This window comes from Centropristis striata, chromosome 4, assembly GCF_030273125.1.
Source record: "Centropristis striata isolate RG_2023a ecotype Rhode Island chromosome 4, C.striata_1.0, whole genome shotgun sequence".
NCBI classification, from domain to species: Eukaryota; Metazoa; Chordata; class Actinopteri; order Perciformes; family Serranidae; genus Centropristis; species Centropristis striata.
Window position 1 is genome coordinate 35,031,780 of NC_081520.1, and position 21,858 is coordinate 35,053,637.

General features: G+C 38.4%; 2 protein-coding genes across 2 annotated transcripts in view; one reads left to right on the forward strand and one right to left on the reverse strand.

The window, feature by feature from the left end:
• The first annotated feature begins 4,506 nt into the window (after positions 1 to 4,506).
• ssr3 (signal sequence receptor, gamma) lies at positions 4,507 to 7,199 on the forward strand. The gene is made up of 5 exons (XM_059330770.1): positions 4,507 to 4,721; positions 5,179 to 5,305; positions 5,863 to 5,961; positions 6,158 to 6,289; positions 6,905 to 7,199. Exons 1-5 carry the CDS (start codon positions 4,589 to 4,591, stop codon positions 6,969 to 6,971), a joined length of 558 nt encoding a protein of 185 aa, XP_059186753.1. The 5' UTR covers positions 4,507 to 4,588; the 3' UTR covers positions 6,972 to 7,199.
• Positions 7,200 to 10,024: 2,825 nt separating this feature from the next.
• The window catches only part of kcnab1a (potassium voltage-gated channel subfamily A regulatory beta subunit 1a), an 89,716-nt gene continuing 77,882 nt past the window's right edge, over positions 10,025 to 21,858 (reverse strand). Inside the window, exons 9-14 of the mRNA XM_059330788.1 lie at positions 20,251 to 20,336; positions 17,279 to 17,399; positions 16,896 to 16,990; positions 13,303 to 13,423; positions 12,676 to 12,764; positions 10,025 to 11,966 (exon numbers count right to left, since the gene is read on the reverse strand). Coding sequence (XP_059186771.1) covers positions 11,877 to 11,966; positions 12,676 to 12,764; positions 13,303 to 13,423; positions 16,896 to 16,990; positions 17,279 to 17,399; positions 20,251 to 20,336 — 602 coding nt within the window. The 3' untranslated portion in view covers positions 10,025 to 11,876. The remainder of the gene's footprint in view (positions 11,967 to 12,675; positions 12,765 to 13,302; positions 13,424 to 16,895; positions 16,991 to 17,278; positions 17,400 to 20,250; positions 20,337 to 21,858) is intronic.

The window sequence follows — 21,858 nt, forward strand, 5'->3', positions numbered from 1 at the left end:
GAAAAGGAAAAAGTCTATAAACTCCCTCTCCGAGCCCTCCAACTTAAGAACTCATGCCACATGTCAGTGATAAAGATTATTAAATGTAGTTCCTTTTTTTAACCATCAGAAGCCAGAGGATGTTGGGTCACCACACGCCTCCTCAGTCATACTTTATACCATTTGTGAATTATTTTTGCAGCAGTGGGGGACTTCCATAAAATCCAACACTGGAATATTACTTAGTTCTGTTTTAGATTCTTTTTTAAATCCAATAAGACTCTTTTTTTTATTATTTAAATGAATATCACACTCACCTCATCAACTCTACTCTGTCTTCTTGTGCTTCAGAAAGCCTCGGCTATTTGAAGATGTAGAAATATAAACGCTGATAAATAAATAGCATGTGGTGAGAAAGTCATGTTGATGTCATAGCTTCGGAAAGCCGATGGCACAATAGTGTTATCTTTACACAGTATCATTTTCACACACACACACACACACACACACATACAATGTTGTGGCATGCAGATGTAAGAGATGTAGGGCTCTCAGAGCTTAGCTTTGGGCAAGTGAGAGAAGATAACTCAGAAAGAATTTGTCACTATGATAGGTGATCTGTCATAACTGCTCCTCAGGGTACGATCAGAGTGAGCTTAAACATACCAGCACTGCCAGGCACAGTGCCCTGGAGAAGTCCACTGTGTGCCAGTGTGTGTGTGTGTGTGTGTGTGTGTGTGTGTGTGTGTGTGTGTGTGTTCTTGTACTTTCGACATAGTGAGGACCGGAACAAGTTTTTAACCAACAGAGTGAGGACATTTTTGCAAAGTGAGGACATTTTTGGCCTTTAAAGGCTTGTTTGAGGGTTCAGACTTTGTTTTAGGGTTAACGTTAAAATTAGGTTTATGTTAGGGTTAGGGTTGGGCAATTAGCTGTGATGGTGAAGGTTAGGTTAAGGGTTAGGGTAAGGGGCTAGCAAATTCACTATTCCAATGAGGGTCCTCACAAAGATAGAAGTACAAGGATGTGTGTGTGTGTGTGTGTGTGTGTGTGTGTGTGTGTGTGTGTCCTTATTCCCTGTTGGCTGGTCAGTATGTGTGTTTGCCCCTGTGGTTATGTCTGTGGTACCACCAAAGCCAAAGTAATCTGGCACAAACATACACACTTACACTTCAGGGAGAAAGAGAGACAGAGAGAGAGAGGGAGAGAGAGGGAGATCACCAGCCTTGCCTGGCATTGTGTTGGCAGGCCTTTTGGCGTCACCTCCACCCTCCCTCTCCTCCTCTTTGCCTCCTTCCTGCACCCCTGAAGTGCACGGTTAATCCCTAAGCTCTATCCTCATTTAAAGACAGGGACATCACGCAAACCTGCCTGTCTGCATTGCATTCTAACACACATGCACACAAACGCATACAAACCCACACAAACCCACGCACTCAGTCACACGCACATGCTGCTTGCTTCTGCAAACACAGAAAAAGAAAGAGAACAGCTCAGCGGGGGGTTAAGCACTGCCGTGGCAGCAACAGCAGGCCGAAATATCTGTTTTTCCGCCGTCCTAAAATGTCTCCAGAGGCATGCATGTGACGGGCTCGGAGGACAAGATAAGGAAGAGAGGGGGGACTTTTACAGATGCTCATGCCTCCACTAATGGGTTGTGCATCTGTAGCTGCGTGGTCACACTCTCATGCACACCATAGACTGTGGCATGTTTGTCAGATGATGATTTGTGTGTGTGGAGGAGGAGGAGCTTTAAATAGCTTCTTGAATATGTGCACTTGATTGCAGGAGGTATGTGGGCCTGTGGGCTGGACAGAAGTATTATTTACTTACCTGCTCATGAAGATTTTGTTGTTTTTGAGGGAGGTATTCTTTGCTCATCCTTTTAGTCTCCAAAACTCTCTCCAGTCCGTCCAAACCTTTCCTCATTTTCTCAAGAAGTAAGTCTAATCTCTCCCTCCTGAATAATATCCACCTCTCTAAAACACAAAATAAGTACTTTTCTCTGACACTATAAAAACTAGAAGGCCATGATCTTACAGCTTGGTTGTTTGTAATACTTGTGATTTAAGACCTGCTGTTGCACTCCAGTCCCTCAGGAAGTGTGAATCAGCTGGATATCTAAACTGACATGTACAGACATGGAGATGTTGACCTCTAGTGGGCAAAATGGGAATCCTGCAAGTATTTGAACTCTGCACTCTTCTGTAGCAGCACTAGTAGAACATTTTATTCTTCAAACCATCAGGAAGATATGATTTTTAACATGACAGTATTTGGCTTTGGGGGTTTGATTTCAATAAAATGTATTGAATAAATGGTAACATTTCCAAAGAGGAAGATGGAGGTAGAGCTTTAAAAAGGAAGGAGAGGAAATTTCTGTTCTACCCGGAAAGGTATTTATTTTATTAAAATAATAAAGACCAGGGCATGGCATGATCAAAATGTGCTGATGTGACTGTAACGTTACAGGATGTGGTGGGCAGTGAGCATGGTTCATGGAGAAGTAAGAACTCTGCAGAAAAGAGGAACAGCTCATTTGATCTTTTTCCTTTGAAAGTGATGTTTGCAGATTATAATAACCAGTTTAATAGTCTGATGCATTGTGCATGTTGGAGTTAGAAGTCCAGCTTATGCTGTAGTGTATTTATTTAGTTAGGTAATGAAGCAATAGTGAGGAAATTCAAGCTCTTAAACATTGGTTATATTAAAATTACAAGCTACAGTCTATGTTACAATATCAATATCTGTAGCACATTTTTATATATATAAACGTATTTTTAAAAAAGAAAAGTAAAATATGGCATAAATACAAGTAGGACAATAATAGCATCTTTAAAAAAATGATTCTAATTATGTATATTTGCAAGTTAATTGGGGAAATTTCAATAAATAGCTTTAATTTATTAGTTCTGTGTATGTCTTCCTGTGGAAGCAGTCTTAGGGGGTTGCGTGTGTGTCAGTCACAGTCTAATTCTTTGGTTAAAAAAAAGTCAGCAACATATTTAGCATAACCTAGCATCCAGTGGTGGAAAAAGTTTTCAGTGTTTAAGTAAAAGTACTAATACCACACTGTGAAATGACTCCACTACAAGTAAAAGTAATTCAAAACTTACTTAAATAGAAGTACAAAAGTATCAGCATCAAAATTTAGTTAGCAGTAAAAGTACTCGTAATGCAGAACGAACCCACTCAGACTTTTTTATATATTCTTAATATATTATTGGATTATTATTAGTGATGAATTCATGTAAGCAGCATTTTACTGCTGTCAATGTAGGGCTCATTTTAATGACTTTATATATTTTCATGTGGTTTAATTTATAAAAATTCTAATTAAATTCAAAATTAATGTATTTATCCCTGAGGGCAAATTCAGTTAGCCTGTTAGCTTTGAAAGAATGACACAGCTTGATGGCTGTAGGAGCGAAGGGTCTTTTGTATCTCTCTGTCCTGCAACGGAGAGAGAGGATCCGTCCACCGCTGTTTTTTTGGTCCATAAAGGTTTTGTGTAGTGGATGATCCGGGTATTTCAGGTGGCCTGGAACATCTTGACAGTGCATCTCTCCACCACCTCCTCCAGTGGGTCCAACCTGGCTCAAACCACAGAACCAACTCTTTAGACCAGTCTGTCCAACCACCTTGTATCTCTGTGTCTGATGCTGCCTCCCCAGCAGACTGCAGCATAAAACAATACTGAATCATTTTAAATTGATCATGTTTTTCATGTTAAATCTCTAAAGCTGTCAGCTAAATGTAGTGGAGTAAAAAGTACAATATTTGCCTCAAAATGCAGTGAAGTAGAAGTATAAAGTTACATAAATAATGGAAATACTCAAATAAAGTACAAGTACTTCAAAATTTTACTTAAGTATAATACTTAAAATTTACTAAGTTACTTTCCACCACTGCTAAAATCCTAAATACACTCATTGCAAAAAATATTAGACCATCCTTTTTCTCCTTAATTTTTTTTGTTCATTTTAATGCCTGGTACAACTAAAGGTACATTTTTTTGGACAAATATAATGAACAAAAGAAAAAACAACTTGATAATAACCAAAATCACTATCAAGAAAATCAAGGAAAATGGCTAGATATAAGCTCTTAAATTTAACTCTCATGAGCTATTTTTGTTGTTATCATTATATTTGTCCAGACAGATACTTTATTGTCCTTTTCAGGAAATTTCTTTTTGCAGCCTGCACATGTACTTCGAACATATATAGGCTACAGACACATAGACACACATAGACACAGGATACATAAAGACACCACGACACAACAAAAACATACACTTAATCCATCTGATTTTATTCAGGATTACAAGCAAATTAAGGAAAACAAGGGTGGTCTAATAGTTTTTTTTCCATGACTGTAGGCTATATAACCACGAGTTTGAGGAATTGTGGGGCGGAACAGCTGCAGTGTCTCTGTGTTCCTGTGGGGGGCAGCAACAATCTGAAGCGGCCGAAACTAAGAAGAAGAGAGCCGGTGTGTTTGGTTTCCGGCCTTATGCTGACGCGTCCCTCTTCTCCTCAATACTCCGACGTGTCAGTCCTCTTGTGTCCAGAGCTGAGCGGCACACACACCGGTTCAATCTGCAGACATGGCACCCAAAGGCAGCAGCAAGCAGCAGTCAGAGGAAGACCTTCTCCTCCAGGACTTCAGCAGAAACCTTTCGGCCAAGTCCACCGCGCTGTTTTACGGAAACGCACTCATCGTTTCTGCCATCCCCATCTGTGAGTACCAGAGAATGATGCTAACTGCTAGCTCAGCTAACAGTCATTTACTGGAGCAGAAAACTGAATTAATGATGTGTTTGTCAACAGTAACCTGAATTAACGAGAATACAGCATATACTTTTAAAGATCGAAGAGCTTTAATTAAAATATTATCAGTAAGACTGACTGTGGTTATGCTAAAGTAGGCTACTGTCTTTGCTAACTTTAATATTGTAGGTATGTAGTAATAAACGTATAGTTGTGTCCTTTTAAAGTATGTCTAATAAACAAAATAACCAAGGATGCACTCCCAGTCTTTAAGTTACTCTGTATACAGTTTAGTTACACCTGGTTTTTAACATGCATTGAGCCATCATAAATGTGTACTTACCTACTCGATCATTTAAAATGTTTCGCCCCATATTGACTTTCTTTCTTTCTTTCTTTCTTTCTTTCTTTCTTTCTTTCTTTCTAGGGCTGTTTTGGAGGATTTGGCACATGGACCTGGTCCAGTCAGCAGTGTTGTACGGTGTGATGACTCTGGTCAGCACCTACCTGGTGGCGTTTGCCTACAAGAACGTCAAGTTTGTTCTCAAACACAAGTAAGAAGGTTTTACAGTTTCTCTTTCCTGTGCATGCACATTACTGTCACGCTGCTGGTAATTTGAACAATTTGACAGAATACAGCACTTATTAGGGAACCTGTGAAACAAAGTAATTATCTAGTGTACCCTACCATTCAATACTGTCAATACAGATGGTAGACAATATATCATATAAAACAATGATTGGGGGGGTTTCTTATTTGCCTAAGTCACTTTATCTTCCTTCTTATCAGTCAATTTCTGTTTACTATTTAACTGCTCTGTGGTAGTGTACTCAAATCTTTCATGGATACTAAGGAGGCTTTCACATTAGGGACCCCAATGTCCAGTTTCTTCTTTGCTGTACAAAACACAGAAGTGCACTACTATTCACCTTGTTTAGCAGTCGTCAAGTAGAGTTTCATAGATATTACTTAATGTCGCTGTAGCGACAACATAGGTGATGGTACAAGTGTACTCGGGTACAGAACCACATTACTAATGTGAAAGCTGAGCGGAGAGAGTGTGTTTTTCCTGGATGTTTGCACTAAATATTTTGTCTCTTCATCCCTCAGAGTTGCCCAGAAACGTGAGGATGCTGTTTCCAAAGAAGTAACCAGGAAGTTGTCTGAGGCAGACAACCGCAAGATGTCCCGCAAGGAGAAAGATGAGAGGTGAAACATGAATACAGATAGTGTGCTGGATGTTTTCATTTGTCGTTTCACAATTAGCTTTAGCAAATTTAAAGATTTTCATTGTATTATGTCGGAACATAAATGTGCATGAAGCATGAATGTAGTTTAGTGTAAGAATAAATGCATGATGTACTGTATTTTTACAAGATCATAAAGGTTTTTACTGTTTATTTAGGATCCTGTGGAAGAAGAATGAGGTCGCCGACTACGAGGCCACCACCTTCTCCATCTTCTACAACAACACTCTGTTCCTGGTGCTCGTCATCGTCGCCTCCTTCTTCTTGCTGAAGAACTTCAACCCCACCGTGTATCCTTTAACCCTTTATCAGGCAAAGAACTATATTTGGTAACTTCAGCTAATATTTCGAGAAAAAAGTTGCAAATTTACTAGATTAAAGTGGCAAATCTACAAGAAAAAAAGTCGCAGATTTAAGAGATTTAAAGTGGCAAATCTTTGCGAAAAAAGTCGCAGATTTACGAGAAAAAAGTGGGAAAAAAGCTTTTTTCTCCCAGATTCACCACTTTAAATCTCATAAATCTGCACATTTTTTTCTCATAGATTTGCCACTTTAATCTTGTAAACATTTTTCTCAATATTATTTCCGTATGTTTTTTTTTTTTGTTTTTTTTAACACATTCTGGCAGTATGTAATATTCTCTAGGGTTGAAATTTGGAATTTCCAAGTATTTCAATGAGTGCCCTATTAAGGGTTAATCACACTGCACGTGTCATCGGCACTCATAACATTTGGTCTTGGAAGCTTTACACATACTTTGTCTTCAAGCACTCATCTTTATTGGACGTCTGTCTTAAGGCAGATTGTGCACATTTCCACACAAATTCCTTTCAAATCTGAACTCAAAAAGGTTACATTTTTTCTTTGACGTTACTTGTTTTTGCCTTAACCTACTTTTCCTCCAGCAACTACATTCTGTCCATCAGTGCGTCCTCAGGACTCATCGCTCTGCTGTCCACAGGATCCAAGTGAAAATGGGAATAAAAGCTGAAAGGATGGAGGGTGGGCTTGGGTAGGAGGGGAGGCAGAGGGTTAAAGATGGGTATACACTATATTGTGTTTCACTTAAGTTAGGATGGGGTTTAAGGGATCGACATACCACATTTCAACTTCATGAAATTCATGATCAAATGTCTGGAGGGTGTTTCTCCAGGTCTGTCTTCTGTTTTTTGTAACAAATAAAGCAACCAGGTATACTTGTCTTATGTTCACTTTCAATCTGCTTCAGAGCTCTTTGAGAATAAACTATTCAACATTTTTTAAAAATAAAATCACCTGTTTTAAACTACAGGTGCAATTAGAATATCATAGAAAAGTTTATTTATGTCAGTAATTCAATTAAAAAGGTGGAGATGACATATAGGTCCATTACATACAGAATGAAACATTTCATGTCTTAATTTCTTCTAATTATAATGATTATGGCTTACTTTTAATGAAGACCTAAAATCAGTGTCTGAAAAAGATTAAATTACAAAAGACCAATTTAAAGTATTTTTAAGTATGTTTAATATGTAAATGTGGGCCTCTGAAAAGTATGTCCATCTATAGGCACTCAATACTTGGTTTGGGATATTTGACTTGAACTATTGGAAATGGAATTTTCCATTATATTCTAATTTATAGAAATGCACCTGTATATTGTTAAAAAAGTGAGGCACTGATGTTTCCATTGGCAATGCATTTATTTAGAATCACACTTTCATATAGACTATTTACAGAGAAAACACTGCTCAGGAGAGAAATGATACACTGATGGTTTGCATGTCACCTTAACATAAAATAATCAAACTCGATGTCAAGTCTTTTCCATCCACAAATGTACATGTTGTAGAAAACAACACTGACCCATAGAACAGATTACTTTAAACTTTAATGAGAATTGATCTCGGCTGGCTTCGTAGCAGAACGGGAAATAGTGAGTCAAATTCTGTGTCACATTGCAGGAATCAGTTGAATATTTAGCCACGGTGTAACTGTTTTTAACTATGCTCCATTTTGGCCTTCAGACCTGTTTTCCAGAGTGTGAAATTGCTCAACAGCTCACATTGGGACCCATAAGAACATTGTTTTACTAGCTAGCTGGAAAAGCATTTTTTTTTTCTGAAAACAAACTGATGCTTCATGAAGTAAATGACAAGTTAGTGCTGCACCAGCAAAACCATATTAAAGACAATTAGGTTTACCTTTCTGTCACTCAACTGTTCCAGTGGGATTACTTTGAGGGAAACATCCTAAATAAAGGCCAAGATGGAAGCAAGTCATTGTTGTACACTGTGACAAACTGCAGGGCAGGACTTAGGAGAGGAGGATGATAATTACAGATAGGGTTGCAACTCTTTGAGGTATTCACGATATATAATCGTTTCAGAAAATATCACGGTACATGACTACACAATTCTTAGAATTATCATCATTAAGGACCGAAAACCAAATTACGTTTTTTTTTTCTAACAAACTTGAAAACAGGAGGTATGTGTAAGAATTATTACCTTTTTTTCAGTATTGCAAATTAGCAAATAACATGATAGGTATAATGCTGGACAAGGTGTCCATTATCAGGAATAAATGGACCACAGGAAGGTCAATATGTCCTCTGTTTCGGACAGTTGCTTCAGGAGACTCTGATAAAGAACTCGTTGGTTGGCATTATCCCATTAAGAAAAAAATGAAGACAATTTATATATATTTTAAAGCACTTTGCAATCAAAATCTTAAGTTATAGGCATAATAACTGTCAATTGTCATACCTTGAAACCCTAAGGCCCAAACATCCCGACAAAAACTTTAAAGTTTAGAGTCTTTACTGTTTTTTTAGTCCAATTGAGGTACACATACTGTTGATTAGGAAATCGATTAATATAAGAATCTGCGTACATATTGACTCACACTTTGCTTGTAGGACAGCATCCAAACACCATTTAACAACTTGTAATGAAAGACATCCCTGAATATTTTTTTTTTTCCTGTCAAGGCACTCTGTCGGGTGGAGAAGTGTCCACACACACACACACACACACACACACACACATACCGGCAGGCTGACATGGTCACTGACTCTAACTGAGAGGCAGCTTGTTGACTTGCAACCAAACTAAAAATTCATCTTCGTACACAACTTACACCAAGTAAATGACATGAAAAGCTGACACAGGTGCATCTCAATAAATTAGAATGTCATAGAAAAGTTTATTTATGTCAGTAATCCGAAATAACACATTATATAGATCCATTACACACAGAATTAAACATTTCATGTATTAGTTAATTTCATTTCTTCTAATTATAATGATTATGGCTTACATTTAATGAAGACATACAATTCAGTGTCTCAAAAAAGTTTGAATATTACAAAAGACCAATTTTAAAAAGTAATATGGAAATATTGGCCTCTGAAAAGTAGATCCATCTATGTGCACTAAATATTTGGTTGAGGCTATTTGACTTGAACTACTGGAAATGGACTTTTCCATGATCATTTATTGAGATGCACCTGTACTCTGGAGTCAAATGGCTGTAAGTAATGTGTTTTATAAGGGAAAAATATTTTTCGTTGTTGGTAAATTGCTGGTTGTTTGCATTAAAATGATGAGAAGGTCAGGTCAGACTGCTTTGTATTTACCACACTAATAGTCACAATACCCATTATCCAACGTCAGACTCCACTGCTCATTGATGCTTTGTTCTGAAATTACCAATGATTAAAAGTGTTTGTGCTACAAGTCAACAAATGTACACCAAGGACAAGACAGCGGCTCAACTGGAACCCGGCCAACGTTTCTGCTGATGTCTGTGATGGCTTGTTTTCCAGATGAAAAAGAACCAGAACAACAACGCATGGAGAGCTGAGCCATCTGGTCAGAGATGATGATTTAGTTTGAACAGGAGCTCCTTTAAATAATGCCATTATTAATACAGATTCCATTATCTAACTTCACAATGCAATAACAAAGAAAAATGGACTTGAGGAATATTGTTCAGGAGCTAGAAATGAATTGTGAGACAGTGTAAAGTCAGACTGGAGCAGGAAGAAGAGTGACTGATGCAATGATTCTACAGAGGAGCAACAAAATAATTCTATATACATCTTATTTATATATAATAGCCGTGTACAGTACTGTGAAGTCCTCATATGCATGAAAGGCTTCTTCATGGTTTTGCTTATGTTACAAGGTATGCCTTAACATTGTATTTACAGTACATGTAACATCCCAGTAATTTTTAAAACAATATCTCAAAATGTCAAAATAAAGTTCTATCTATTATCTACTCTAGAATAAATATTGTAATCTTTGCCACATCCCAAATACTTATATACATATATGCCTCTTTGTGCCATTAACAAGCTGTTTTTGCAGTTATTAAAACAATGACCAGCCAGGAGGCCAGACATCCTTTTATTCCATATATTAATCATTTGCTTAAGTCCTTTTTCCAGAAGGTTTTGTTGAGGAAATCAGCAATGCGGGTTCAGTTCACAGGCAAAAAAAGAGTCAAATGTCTCCATAATGAATGCAAATGGAGAGAAAAGTAGTCCACTTCTTCTTCTTCTTCTTCTTCTCTCAGTATAATCTACTGAAGCAGAGCAGCAGTTCCTGAAAAACACCACACGGGGGCGACATGCTTCATTCTAACTGAGTCCCACTGAAACTGATGCTCCACAATCCTTTGCTTTACAGGTGGTCGGGGTGGTAGACAAGCTTGCGGTACTTTTGATCAAACTCCTTTCTGTTGTTTCGTTATGTGCTTTGTAGAAAAAAGTAAAGAGAGGCACACTATAGCAGGAGAAACATGCACCTGTTGGTTAATATACTCGCGGTTTGCAGCCTTTAGTATCTACTGAATATGATTCTGTGCTATATTGGATATAGGACTGAGTACATTTGGTAGGTAGTTTAAAGCTCATCAAGCTAGTAGGGAACTAGTGTGTTGAGGCCTCATTCATAAAGCTTTTTTTTAAGAGGAAGAAGAAGTATGAGTGCCGTCTTTGTTAAACCTCATATTTCACGAGCGTGCACCTTTCACACAGAAGAGGTGAAAGTATTGCGCTCTTTTGTTTTGTTTGCTGCACTGCATAGCAATTTAATGAAAGCACTGACTAACTGACTGGGGATGTTCATGCAACTGAAGGTTCTTCATGTCTACTTTCCTTGGGTACATCTAATTTCTAAGCCTAAGGTGCTTGTATTGATGTATTCAGCTTGTGGTTCGGCAATTCTCATGAATAAAATATGTGCTCAGTATGAATTTTTGTGCTCAAATTAAATTAGTTGTGGGTGGAAGTCTGGACATTAGAGAAGCAAGGCTCGAGACCTGAGGGTCTGAGTCATCGGGAGGATGTGGGAAGGAAAAGTGAGTAACTAACATAAGCGTTTCACTCAATAACCGCTATCAAGGTGCCCCTGAGCAAGGCACTTTTACTCGAAATACTGCTGCAGTGCTTTTCATTTTGTACTGCTTAAATCATAATGTGAATGTGTGTATCACAAACTATTAGAAGCCACCTGGGAGGATCTGAACTGAGCTCTATATGGGCATGGGTAAGACTAAGCTCTGCATAGTAATATCTGAATGGATCGACACTGAAAGGGAGAAGGAGGATTCACTCACATGGACTAAGTTGCGTTTGAGGCTGCGAAAAGCTAAGTTTGTTAAGCGTCTCTTGGCTGAGCTGGACTGAACCTGAGATGAACCTGGTAGAACTGATCTGAGCAGGACAATGCTGGGCTGTTCCAGGCTGAAGTGTGCTGGAGCTGAGTGGGGCCCGAAGGAGAGAACCGTGGACTTAAACATTAAACGGTGCGTCCGTGGTAGCAGTATGGTTAAGTAGGAAGGTGGGGAGGTAGACTGACCTCTCGCTAAGTCCACCAGCCTGGCCTAAGAGCGGTAGTCTTTCTTACTGTATGGTCTGTTGCCCAGGATGTGGTCGATTTCAGACACCACATGGGACGTCATCTTAGGAAGGACCTGGGCAAAAGAGACGAGAAACTTAATTCGGTTGGCAGGGAGGAAGTGAGAAATACAGCGAGGCAAAAGGGGAAAAAGTACATAAACTTGGAAATAAAAGTCAGTGGTGGAATAAGTATTCAGATCCCTTAGTTAAGTAAAAGTACTAATACAACACTGTGAAATTACTCCACTACAAGTAAAAGTCCTGCATTCAAAACTTACTGAAGTAAAAGTACAAAAGTATCAGCATCAAAATGTACTTAACGTATCAAAAGTAAAAGTACTCTATTTTTATTGATGCTTTTATGTTAGCACGCAGTGTTTTCATTTTGTAAAGACAGGGCTAATTTAATTACTTAATATACTGTTATAAGATTTAATTCAAAAAAATGTCTAATGACTTTAAATAAATTATATGTTTCATGTTAAATCTCGACCTGTAAAGTAACCAAAGGTTTCAGCTAAATGTAATGAAGCAAAAAGTACAATATTTGCCTAGAAAATTATTGGAGTCGAAGTGAAAAGTCACATAAAATTAAAATACTGAAGTAAAATACAAGTACCTCAAAATTGTACTAAAGTACAGAGTAAATGTGTTACTTTCCGCCACTGATAAAATTAAAATACAGGGAACTGTTTGATCAGAAATGAATCTAGCAAGAGGATAGCACGAGATACAGCTGAGACACACAGGTAAAATCAGCTGTGTGTGTATGCATGTTCCCACCTGTATGGCCCCGAGGTTCTCAGTGAGCTGTTCAGGGTTGGATGTTCCCAGAAGAACTGAGCTCACTCCTTCATTTCTTAGACACCACGCTGGAGAGAAAGAGAGATTGATGTTCACAAAGAGCCCACTTGATGGCACACTGCTGCTTATTTTTGTCTTACACCACACCAGAAAAAAGCTTTTGCTCTTGTCCTCTGTTTGCTCTTCATGGATGTATATAACAATTTATCACAAAGTATTTTGTTTGTTTTAGTCCATTTCCTACCAGTCGTAAATGTGACTTTACTGCCAGCCATTTCTTCCAAAAGTACACAACAGATTTTTAAATCTTTGAATGCATTTACTTGTACCTTCCAGGCAGCTTAGATACTTTATCTATGCAAAATGATGCAGCTCAAAGCAAAAATAGATTTGAAAAGTCTGTGTCAGTGGGAAGCTGCGGGGGAAATCAAACCCACGAGACAATAAACAAACACAGACGTTGTGTAAAAGGGTGATGTGAATTTGGTCACATCTTGCTTGCAAAAAAAAAAAGGCTCCTGTCTGGCAGCCCTGAGCAGTTGTATTTTTCAAAGCCTTGCTTCAGGCTGCTTCCACGGTGTTTGCTCTAAGAAGGTGAAGTCTTACCCACAGCCAGTTGAGGCAGAGTGCAGCCCAGCTTCTCTGCAATGTGGTTCAGCTCCTTCAGCTTTGCTTGTTGCTTCCTTCCATCCTCACTTACGATTTTCTCCTTCAACCACTGATACGACTGTCGGGAGAGAGGTGAGGATAGAGATTAAATGAGTGAGGGTGGAAGGGCAGGAGAGGTTATGACAAGATAGATTAGGACAGTGGTTCCCAACCTTTTTCTTGAGGGACCCACATTTTTACCATTGTAAACTTTGGCGACCCCCCCATTGTCCATTGCTTCCATGAAGCCGAACTCAACGTGACTTTCATGGTACCCTCTCTTTTTCTTTTTGAGATATTCAGCATTTTCGTCTCCCTGATGCTTCACCATTTTTCCATTAGCTCTGTGTTTCTGTTGTTAGGTGAGGTTACCGCTAGGTGAGGTTACCTCTAGGTGAGGTTACCTCTAGGTGAGGTTACCGCTAGGTGAGGTTACCGCTAGGTGAAGTTATCGCTAGGTGAGGTTACCTGTGTATACTGCAGGGGGGATGTTACACATGTCCTTATTATCGCAATATAGCCTTTATTTTTAAACTTTTCTATAGCGATTTTTCTATTTAAATAATTGAAAAATTGTTTAATGTAGCCCTTATTTAGTTGTTTTTGTCCCACGAATGAATTAAATGCTGACTCATCTATATTTAACACTTTAGATGTATTACACCCCTTAAAATCAAGAGGGCTTCGCGACCCCCCGTGGATCTTTGGCGCCCCCCTGGGCCGGGTCGGGACCCCCCGGTTGGGAATCACTGGATTAGGGTAGAGACAGAGGTGTATTCGGAGGGAGAGAGTAAGGGAACAGGTGAATTAATAGAGGAGAGAAAAGTCAAAAGGTCAAGGCTGTAAGTACTCGATATATGAATAGTGAATGAATTATCTGATTATATATATTTTTTAAACTTGATTAACTTGTAATGCTCTGTTTCTTATACATATTCCAAGGACATGCAGATGGATAATATGACAATAAAGTTGTGTTTAATTACTTTCAGACTTTTCATCCTGTCTCCCTGTTGCAGAATTAATTGGAGTCTGTTTCATAACCTCCTGTAAAACCTTCACTTTTACACTGTTTTTTATATTATATTATATTTTTACATCAATAATGGGGGCCAATATAGCTGGATCTGGAATGAAAATAGACCCTTTTTATGTGGATGTGCAGTGATTTTTACATAACTCTGCAAATGTCCCCAGAGAGCTACTTTAATAAAACTTTATTAAATAATATTTAACATTGTTATATGTTATTATACATTTGACAAACAATGTTTTACAGTGTCAGCCGATTCTATGAACTGAAAAAATAAAGAATAAATAGAAACAAAATAAATAGCTAAATAAACATCATTACTGTTCACTGCCAGTCAATTGCTGGCTATTTAAAAAATAATTAAAAACATCACACCCAGCAGCATTTTTCTGCACAATATATTATGTTAAAAAAGTTTTCAAAATGGCACAAATCGGATACATTAAAACTTATACAATATGTCTTTGATAGGCAAATATCGCCCGATTATATCAATCAACCAACACCTCCCAGCGGTGATGCTTCACATATCTCATTGACTATTGTGGGTTTCTGCTCAATATTTTATTGCTGTTCGTTTCACACTACAGGACTTTTAAGTATCTCATATCACTGCCTAGAAACCCTTCAACATACAGCACATAGTATCATCTGAGCAGATAATCTGTTGAGGCTAACCTCGGACCGGGACCACCTCTGCGATTGTTGGGAGGGGCAAATCTGACCCAAATCTCTTAGCTTGTTGCCAGACAATGTAGTGAAGAGAACTGCCATTTAGATATCTCCTGGATATTAACCATCTCATTCCACAGTTCATGCTTTGGCATGGGCCGTGTAGTTTTATCTACATTCACATTACAGGCAAGGCAGCGGCTCTTTCTCCTCAGGAGACTGAGGGACTACAGCGCCAGCAAACACATGCCGACTGTGCTCTACAGGTCACTAACACTAGAGACGCAGAAACAAGCTGAGCCAGGTGGTCAGCTGGGTCAACAATTCTTGCAATTATTTTGGAAATAAACAACTGCAACTGCAGACCCTGATGACCCCGCCCGTCCTCCTCACCACTCATTCCAGGAGACTCAAGGTCCCACTAGCCAGGGACAATGCTCACAAAAACTAATCTGCTATGGTCATCCAAAACAGACACAACACCTCCCCCACACACACAGTCCACGGGCACTGCTGCTTTTAAAAATGTATTTTATTTCTGCCGCCCTTTGCTGCCTGTTTACGTTGTGTTGCCAGAGTGCCGAGGACAAATTTCCATTTCATTTAATGTATCTTATCAGACCAGGCTGTTGTTTTGACCTCCATTGTCCTCCTGAGCTCTGCTGCACCTGCTGCTGACTGTCACACACAACTCGTCTTCAGGTTCATTCTTTAATGGGCCTTCATGCATCAGTGATGAGCAAGACTGTCCGCTGACTATTGTAAGTTGCTCTGCAGTTCTTTTCTATTAATTCAAAGTATTTTGGAGAGTGAACTGGAGACACTCTGCTGACGTTAAAAAAAACCTGCAGTGCTGCAGCTCGAGGCCACAGAAATGTGTGCGCTTGCTCATCCTCCCATCAGTCCAGGCTGGTTTCACAAGAAACCAAAAGATTTTTTACTTTTTGTGGTTCCCAAACTTTTTTGGCTTGTGAACCCTAAATCTGAGCAATGCCTATTTGCAAATCCTTGTCACATTGAGTTTGTCCTCTCAGAAGGACTGTTTTTAAAGATTATTGTTAGGGCTTTTATTGCCTTCATTACTTGTTAGAGCAGCTGTAGAATGACATCAAAGGAGGAAAAGAGAGGGGAAACACACACTCTACTGAGTTACAGGTCCCTGCTCTTTGAAAGGATTTTTAGAAGCTTTAAGAAGTGGCAAAGTTGAATATTCGATTCTCTTTCATTTCTAATTCATTATTGCTAATTGTTATTTTTTCTCTAATTCAAATAATGTTTTTCTTAAAACCAGTTGAAAAATCTGCAGGAACAGTGAGAATTGTTTCAAGTAATAAGTGCGTGTATTCTGAGCCAAGGAAGAAGAGGCAGGTAACAACTTGATTTTATAAAAAACATTAAAACAAAATAATTTATTAATTGTTGGAAAAACTATAAATATTCTTACTGCACTGGAAGATGTTTTTACTTGTTGAAAACAAGACTTTAAAGGCTCAAGCTATAAGGTAAAACGGAGATGTTTGCAGTGATACTGTGACAAATATAAGAATATATCTATGGGACCGCTGCTATAAACCACAAGGTTACAAAACTCTGCCTAGTGTGGTTCTATCTTAGCACTGATGATCTGTGAAGATAAACACAAACAGACAAAAAAGCTTCAGGAGAAAAAGGATAGTTACCAAGAATTCTTAATGAACTCATCTCAGGTCTCATTTTTTAATATCCCTCCCTGACACTGACAGTAATTAAAGTATATTCAAAGAATTTAATCTTTTATGGATCAAAGCTGTCACTTCAAACGCACTCCGAACATAAAGAACAAAATCATGATGTTGAGCTTGCCCACCTTCATGGAAGCCCTGGAAGATTCAGGAATGCCGTTTTCATATTTTCCTGTGATGATGCCGCACGCCAGCGGTGACCATGTCATCGCTCCGACTCCTGTCACCATGGAGACCATAGGGAGTTGAACGTGAGGAGGTTTAGTAAGACGTGTCGACGGAAGAGGTGTGAAAAAATGTGTGAGAACAGTGCCAGGAAGGTGAAAATGTATGAGAAGATAAAAAAAAAAGTGAGTGATTACAACTCAGAGAGAATGAGCAACAATGTTTATTCATGTGTTTAATAAATTCCTGTATTTTTACTCATCTATGACAAACGGAAAATGTTTTGTCCATAGGATGTTTGTGCTAACACACACACACACACACACACACACACAATACTTGCCTATCTTGTGGTAAAGTTCGGGCAGCTGCACTTCTACTTTCTCCCTCTGGAAGAGATGATACTCTGCCTGCTCACACACCGGAGGGATCAGATTAAACTGCCTTGCCACAGAATACGCCTCCTAGAAATTATAAAAAAAAGGAGGACAAAGAAAAGGAGAATGAACGAATGGCTGATATGATGCTGGATTTCACTGCAGCATCATCCTTGTGCCACATTAACATTTGTTTTTCTCTTTTGCAGAGATTAAAAGAATGAAAAAATGGGACGCGGAAGGCTAGAGCAGAAGTTAGGAGCTGTACAAAGTGATGGGTTAAACTCTGAGAGAGGGAGGGTGTTAATCAGCTTGTAGGAGCATGGCACAAATTCAAAAGCACAGCTCACAGTAAGTCACCTAATCAATATTCCATATTACAACTCTCCAAGGCGTCATATTCAAATGTCCTCCTATAGCGTCTTATCTGGATTTCCATGTGTCCTTCAAGAACGCCAAAGGAAACGCATAGATATATTTGGCTTTTCTGCTTTTTTAAACACTCCCCACTCTTTTATTTTGCAGGACTCCTGCTGTGAAACACATGTCAGCACGAGAGAGCAGGAAAAGAGGCTGGAATGTTCAGCGTAATGCAAGGATAATGTTGGAGCAACGCAATCACTCAGCTTACAAATTACACGTTGCCCTTCTGTACCCATGACATGTGCCTCGAGCCTGTGTGTGCATGTAATGTGTGTGTGTGTGTGTGTGTGTGTGTGTGTGTGTGTGTGTGTGTGCATGTAACGTTTGTGTGTATGTGTGTGTCTGTGTGTATACTGTACTGCCGCCTTGTCACGTACACTGAGAAGATGTTCACCCCCCCTTCATTATTGATGTTATCTAAATTACACAGCTTTCATGTGGGCTTGTGTTCTACAAAGATATCTGCTCCTTTTCACCGTGATCACAGCGAGAGGATGTCAACACATGGCGCTGCACTTGGAGGGAGAGGGAGGGGGAGAAAGAGATCAGAGAAAGGAGAGAATGGGTGTCAGGTCCTTAAATGTCACTTTAGGCATGTGTTCGTTTTATAATGTGGCTTCATGCTCCCTGTATATCTTCATTACTGTAGTGAAAGTTGGAACAGGAGCTATAGGAGGAAAAATGTTTTCGTCAGACTTTCACACAGTGCAATTACAGTCATGGAAAAAATTATTAGACCATTGTTTTCTTCAATTTCTTGTTCATTTTAATGCCCGGTACAACTAAAGGTACATTTGTTTGGGCAAATATAATGATAACAACAAAAATAGTTCACAAGAGTTTGATTTAAGAGCTGATATCTAGCCATTTTCCATGGTTTTCTTGATAATAACCAAAATCATTATCAAGATCAAATCATGGAAAATGTCTAGATATCAGCTCTTAAATTAAACTATTATGAGCTATTGTTGTTGTTATCATTATATTTGTCCTAACAAATGTACCTTTAGTTGTACCAGGCATTAAAATAAACAAGAAAGCATTTTTTTTTCTATGACTGTATCTGTTTTATCGTTTTTTATTCCTTCTGCATGAGCAATGTTTCCAAGGTGGTACAAAAATATGAGGCCCTGATAAAGTCAAGATATAGAACATAACCGTTATAGCAATAGCTTCTGGAGAGTTTCTTCTATGCATCATTGAATCAGTATTCCTTTGAGGGCAAATACAAGGTTTTAATCAGAGATTGTGCCAAGCTAAGGGTCTATCCTCTGTTCCTCTAGTCAGTGGGATATGAAATCTAATCTGCCAAAGCAGCGTGAAACTTTCCCCAGACACCGAATCACAAAAACAAATTAATTTCATTCCTTACTTCTCTGCAGCTCAGGCAGGTTTAAGAGTGCAGTACAGCAACTCAATTATAGGTATTAATTTAAAGTGAAATGAAGTTAACACTAATTCTGCTCTCTATATGTGTTCTTTAGGAACTTTCTGTACTTATTTACTAAGCCAGGGTCCAACCTTCCTTGAATACTTGTAGGAAAAGTTTACTGAGAAACTCAATGATCCACTTTAATTAATTCACCCTTTTTTCCACTGAAAAAAAGTTATGAAAATAATTAATAATCAAAATTCAGGGCATTTCTAGGATTTGGTGACATTCCTAGATCTCTGTGGGGGGGGGCACTTTATTTACATTGAAAGTACAGAGCAATCATTGGAAATGTAAAATATGTACCTCACAGTTGTTTATGACTTATGTTTGAAAATATTAGTAGTTGTAGTCATTTGCATTAGCATTTATGCGGTGGCTGTGGCTCAGTTGGTAGAGCGGGTTGCCCACCAATTGGAGGGTTGGTGGTTCAATCCCTTACCATGGCAGAAGTATAATTGGGCAAGATACTTGCTCCTGATGCTGCGTTCATCAGTGTGAGAGTGAATTCCCAATGGTGGCAGGTGGCACCGTTTAGGGTAACCTCTGCCACCAGTATGAATGTGTGTGTGAATGGGTGAATGAGCGTAGTGCAGGTCCATTTATAAGACACAGAATACTACTGCTATCATTAAATACTGATTAAACACATAAATTGTTAATTAAGTGTATTTATGTTAACAGTGCTGGAATGTAACTAAGCTCATTTACTTATGCGCTGCACTTAAATATCATTTTGATGTACTTTTACTTGAATATTTTAATTTTATTCTTGTTTAGACTTCTACTTGACTACATCTCAAAGGGAAATTCCTAACATTTCACTCCACTATAATTATTAAATACATTTAGTTCCTTTGCAGATTCAAGTTATTAATACAAAATAAATTCAACTAAAAATAATTTATTATTATAGATTAAACTAACCAGCAGTATATACAATAATTAAAATAATGAAAATTTTCTGAAATGGGCCATTCTGCAGAATGATTACTTTTACTTTTCAAACTTTAAGTATATTTTGATGCGACTTCTTGAGTTAAAATGACACAGAAATGACACTAAAAGCTCCGTGCAGCTCACCATGATCTCCATGGCCGTCCACCGGGACGTCCCCCAGTACATGGCCATGCCTTGGTTGATCACGTAGGTCATGGCCCGAACAATCTCTGCAGAGATACAGACATGCCCACATCATCAGTGATCCATTTAATGATCGTTTCCACCCTGTACAGTGCTGGTAACAGACAAAACACCAGTGTGTAACATGCTCTTCTCGCCACATTCAGTTCTGCTCTCTAAACAAACTGAACACATCCGTCCCTGCTGGATCAACACTAAACACTTTCAAAATTCATTCAACATAAACGGCTGACTCCTGAGACTCTGAAGAGTCACACAGTAAAAACCTTGTTGTGTGCCAAGACAAAAATATTTCTCAGCGTGTTTTCCTCTTTCTCTTGAAGCAGTTGTTGCCACGATTCAGGGAAATTAAAGCCATTATCAGTACAGGTAAAGCATTCATTTAAAAAATGAAAAAGATTTAATTAGGGCTTAATGAATAGATGTGGGAGAGACTATTATGTGTGGTCTGAAATTACAATCAATTCGTCAATTGTAACCAACCCAACTACCTGAAAAAAGCCACCAGGGAACTTCAGTCTTACTCAGCAGATGGAGTTACAACCTTGCAGTATTAATTACATTAATTAGTATTAATTTAAAGTAACTGCATGACATTTAAAAAATCACAGAGTCCTTTAGATCATGGTATGATCATAGACTGTAAAAAAAAAAAAAAAAAGGGTATGAATGAAGTGAATCCTAAAACACTTGAGCATGAAATTCACATTTACAGTCATGGAAAAAAAATATTAAAAATATTAAAGCATCGTTTTCTTTAATTTCTTGTTTAATTGTAATGTCTGGTACAACTAAATGTACATTTGTTTGGACAAATATAATGATAACAACAAAATAGCTCATAAGTGTTCAATTGATATCTAGCCATTTTCCATGGTTTTCTTTATAATAACCAAAATCATTATCAAGAAAACCATATAAAATTGCATTATATTTGTCCATACAAATGTACCTTTAGTTGTGCCAGGCATTAAAATGAACAAGACATAAAAGAAAACAAGGGTGGTCTAATATTTTTTCCATGACTATATACAAAGTAGAAAACAGAGCAGGCACTAAAAGAGGAAGTATTTGAGAAAGTGCTTAATCATAAAATATGAAGATAAAGAACATCAGGCTTGAAGCAACTTGCCCAGAGGCAGCCATCATATTCTGAATCGACTTTAGCCAAGAGACAATGCCATGTTTGGCCTTGTGAGTGCACAAACCTTTTTCATTTTGCTCCAGTTTTGTGATGCACTGATAAAGTAAAAAAAAGTCCTCTGAGGCCACCTGCCTCCTCGAGTCTCTCTTACCTGCTTATGGCTCATCACCCGTCTCTAACAACAAACTAACAAGCTCACATACGAAAGCCCTTCTGATCACACATTTTTAATGACGCAATTAGCTCCGACACCGCCGACTGCACGAGCCAACGGCGGTCAGGGCCAACAAAAACTGAGATTAGGACTGTCATTAGGGTTATTCATCATCGCCCTGCACTCACTCCAATTACACTGCAAGCCCCGACTGTGGCAGGACTCTTGTACTGCACTCAGCTTAACTGGC